Source organism: Nicotiana tabacum, chromosome 21 (assembly GCF_000715075.1).
Source record: "Nicotiana tabacum cultivar K326 chromosome 21, ASM71507v2, whole genome shotgun sequence".
Lineage (NCBI taxonomy): Eukaryota > Viridiplantae > Streptophyta > Magnoliopsida > Solanales > Solanaceae > Nicotiana > Nicotiana tabacum.
In genome coordinates this window covers 10,378,686-10,381,771 of record NC_134100.1, presented here as the reverse complement: position 1 = coordinate 10,381,771, position 3,086 = coordinate 10,378,686, and the positions used below count along the sequence as shown (strand labels likewise).

Genomic DNA, 3,086 nt, shown 5'->3' with positions numbered 1-3,086 from the left:
GATCCAATATTGACAGATTTCTTTTTAACAGTAGCAGGTCAGAAAATGAGTGTATACAACACTTAAGTATTGTATGTTATAAAGTTATAATAATTATGAAATACTTTTAAATTTCATCTTTAGTAATTATACAATTGGGTTTTTTTTTCAAGGTACTCAATTTTAATCTCTATTTTGCTTATCAGTTATTTAAATTTAATTTTGAAATTCACATTAATTAGGTTATTTTTAACTGCAAAAAGCCTTTGTCACACAAAATGAAGCTAGAATTATATTAATTGGAATGTAATATACCACTCAATGCAACAGTACCTGGAAAAAGCTTAACTTTTATATATTGATACTATAAAAAAATTTACATTATCAGATAGGTAACTCTACCATAAAAAAAAGTAAAATTATTAACTCCAATTACATATGTCACTGAAAGTTACATGATTCCTCTATAGTAAAAAAAAAAAAAAAAAAAAAAAAAAAAAAAAACCACAGCAGCCAAAAAAGTAGTACTCCTGCTACAGTATTCAAACAATAGTACGACTTCTTATAACCAACCATTTCTTCCAAATATAATACTTATTACATTATTAAATATTATTCTCTATAAACGAGACAAAGCAAGAATCTGCTCCTGATTTTGATCGTAATATCTCGCCTTTTCCCTGTTGACTTGACTTGTTTTCTTGTTTGTTTGATTTGACTTTTCTGAAATAACAAAAGTTTTAGCTATTGCTCTCAAATGGTGTTTCTGTACTTTCCCAGTTCCAGTCTTAGGTAAATTTTCCACAAATTTCACCTTTTTTGGTACCATAAATCCTGGCAAATTTGATTTACAATAAGCAATAATATCAACTTCTTTAATTTCTGAATTTCTGCGCAATATAACAAATGCACATGGACTTTCACCCCATCTGAAATGTGGCATGGCCACAACAGAAGCTTCTACTACATTTGGATGTCTCATAATTGCATTTTCAACTTCAATACTACTAATATTTTCTCCACCTGAAATTATCACATCTTTGCTTCTATCTTTAATTTCCAAATACCCATCTGAGTGAATTACTCCAACATCTCCAGTAAAAAACCAACCATTTTTAAATACTTCCGAATTCGCTTTGTCATTCTTGAAATACCCTTTCATAATACTACTCCCTCGTAAACATATTTCCCCTATTGATTTTCCATCTCGTGGCACACTTTGCATATTCTTGAAATTTTTCACATCAACATCGGCTAGTGTTAAAATCCCAACTCCTTGTCTTGCTTTCAACTTGGATTTATTTTCACTAGGCAATTTGTTCCATTTTTGTTGCCATTCACATACAAGGGCTGGTCCAGTGGCTTCTGTGAGTCCATAAGCATGAACCACATGGAACCCGAGTCTCTCGATTTTCTCTAAAAGTGGCGCAGGTGGTGGTGCGCCACCTGTTAGAATTTGGACTCGGGTTGTTATGGCTTTGTATTCATGTGGTTTCGCTTCGAGAAGGATGTTGAAAACAATAGGTGCACAACACATATGTGTAACGTTATGCGACACTATGTTTGTGTACATTTCTTGGGCTGTAGTATTGCGAATGCAAATATTGGTCCCACCTCTTGCAGCTATGCCCCAAGTGAAAGTCCATCCATTGCAATGAAACATTGGTAAGGACCATAAATAGACAGGTTCAGTACCCATTTCCCAACCTAATGTTAAACTCAAAGTGCTCAAATATGCTCCTCTATGACTGTACACAACTCCCTTAGGATCTGAAGTCGTACCTGTTGAAAACATAATTAAGTCAATAAAAATATATATCTTTTAGTAATTTAAATTTTTAGATGAAATGATCGACATTTCACAGTACCTGATGTATAATTCAAGGTAATTGGATCCCATTCATCGGTAATTTCTTCGGGGATGTAACTTGTATTTCCTTGGAACACCAATTGCTCGTACTCGAGCTCGCCTAGCCGGATTCCGGTAGGGGAGTTGATGTCATCAATGACAACGACGAGAGGCATCAGCATTTCAGAAGTTTTGGACTTCTCAAAGTCGGCCACTAGAAGTTCGAGGGCCTTTTTTGCAATTTCTAGGTATTCATAATCAACAAGAAATACTTTGGCTTCAGAGTGTTTGAGAATGACTGCAATGTTCTTAGCATCTAGCCTTGTATTGATTGCATTCAACACAGCTCCCGCCATTGGCACAGCAAAATGCATTTCATACATTGCTGGAACATTTGGAGCCAACACTGAAACCTGCACATAATCATATATAATTAATAATTAAACACATAATTTAGTTGATGTAATCACTATATAGTATGGATCTCTTGCTCATTTTCTTGTATTGCATGTGTTATTTGGTTGAGGAAACTCTAGTCATGCATGTTAAAAAGTCCTAACTTATTGCTTTGAAATTTTTTGTCACAAACATACTAATCATGTTAGAATGCACTGACAGTATAAATAATATTATATTTACATAATCAGATCACTTGATGAGCTAACCTAGTAAAAACAGTAACTTATGTGCTATAATAGGTTAAACTACACTAACTGTACATGTCAAATATACTTACCACGTCGTTCTTGACAATGTTTAGGGATCGAAGGGAGGAGGCGAGGCGACAACAACGCTTGTAAGTTTGGCTCCATGTGAAACGGATATCACCATAGATGATGGATGTTCTATTGGCATAACATTTGGATGCCCTAGTTAAGAAGGTAAGAGGAGTTAGAGGCACATAATTTGCTCCACATTTTGGTAATCTATCCATAGTCTCAGAGTGGAATTTGTGTTTTTTCAAGAAGTATAGGCTCTAAAATTTGTTTTGTAGAAAGGTTTGTAGTTAGAGAGAAATGTAGTAAGGTTAAGAGATATTGCAAGAAAGGGAAATTTATATAGGGAAAGGCCAAGTGGAGAGTCAAGATTATGGCCCATATATGGGTCCCTAAATGGTTGTTTGGGTGGAAACAATAGGGAAATTGCAGTGAATGTGTAGTACTAATAATACAAAAATTCATAATTTCCACAGTTCCATGAAAGACCTTTGACCTTGAAAAATATACCAGTGATAGTTAAGTGGTTGTTTTCACATAAA

At 34.3% G+C, this 3,086-nt stretch overlaps 1 protein-coding gene across 1 annotated transcript; it reads right to left on the bottom strand.

Moving 5' to 3' along the window:
• Nucleotides 1–487: 487 nt before the first annotated feature.
• On the bottom strand, nucleotides 488–2,839 carry LOC107770426 (trans-cinnamate:CoA ligase, peroxisomal-like). The gene is made up of 3 exons (XM_016589736.2): nucleotides 2,565–2,839; nucleotides 1,848–2,241; nucleotides 488–1,761 (listed from the first exon to the last, which is right to left on the bottom strand). The coding sequence occupies exons 1-3, from the start codon at nucleotides 2,760–2,762 to the stop codon at nucleotides 599–601; spliced, it is 1,755 nt and encodes a 584-aa protein (XP_016445222.2). The 5' UTR covers nucleotides 2,763–2,839; the 3' UTR covers nucleotides 488–598.
• Nucleotides 2,840–3,086: the final 247 nt, after the last annotated feature.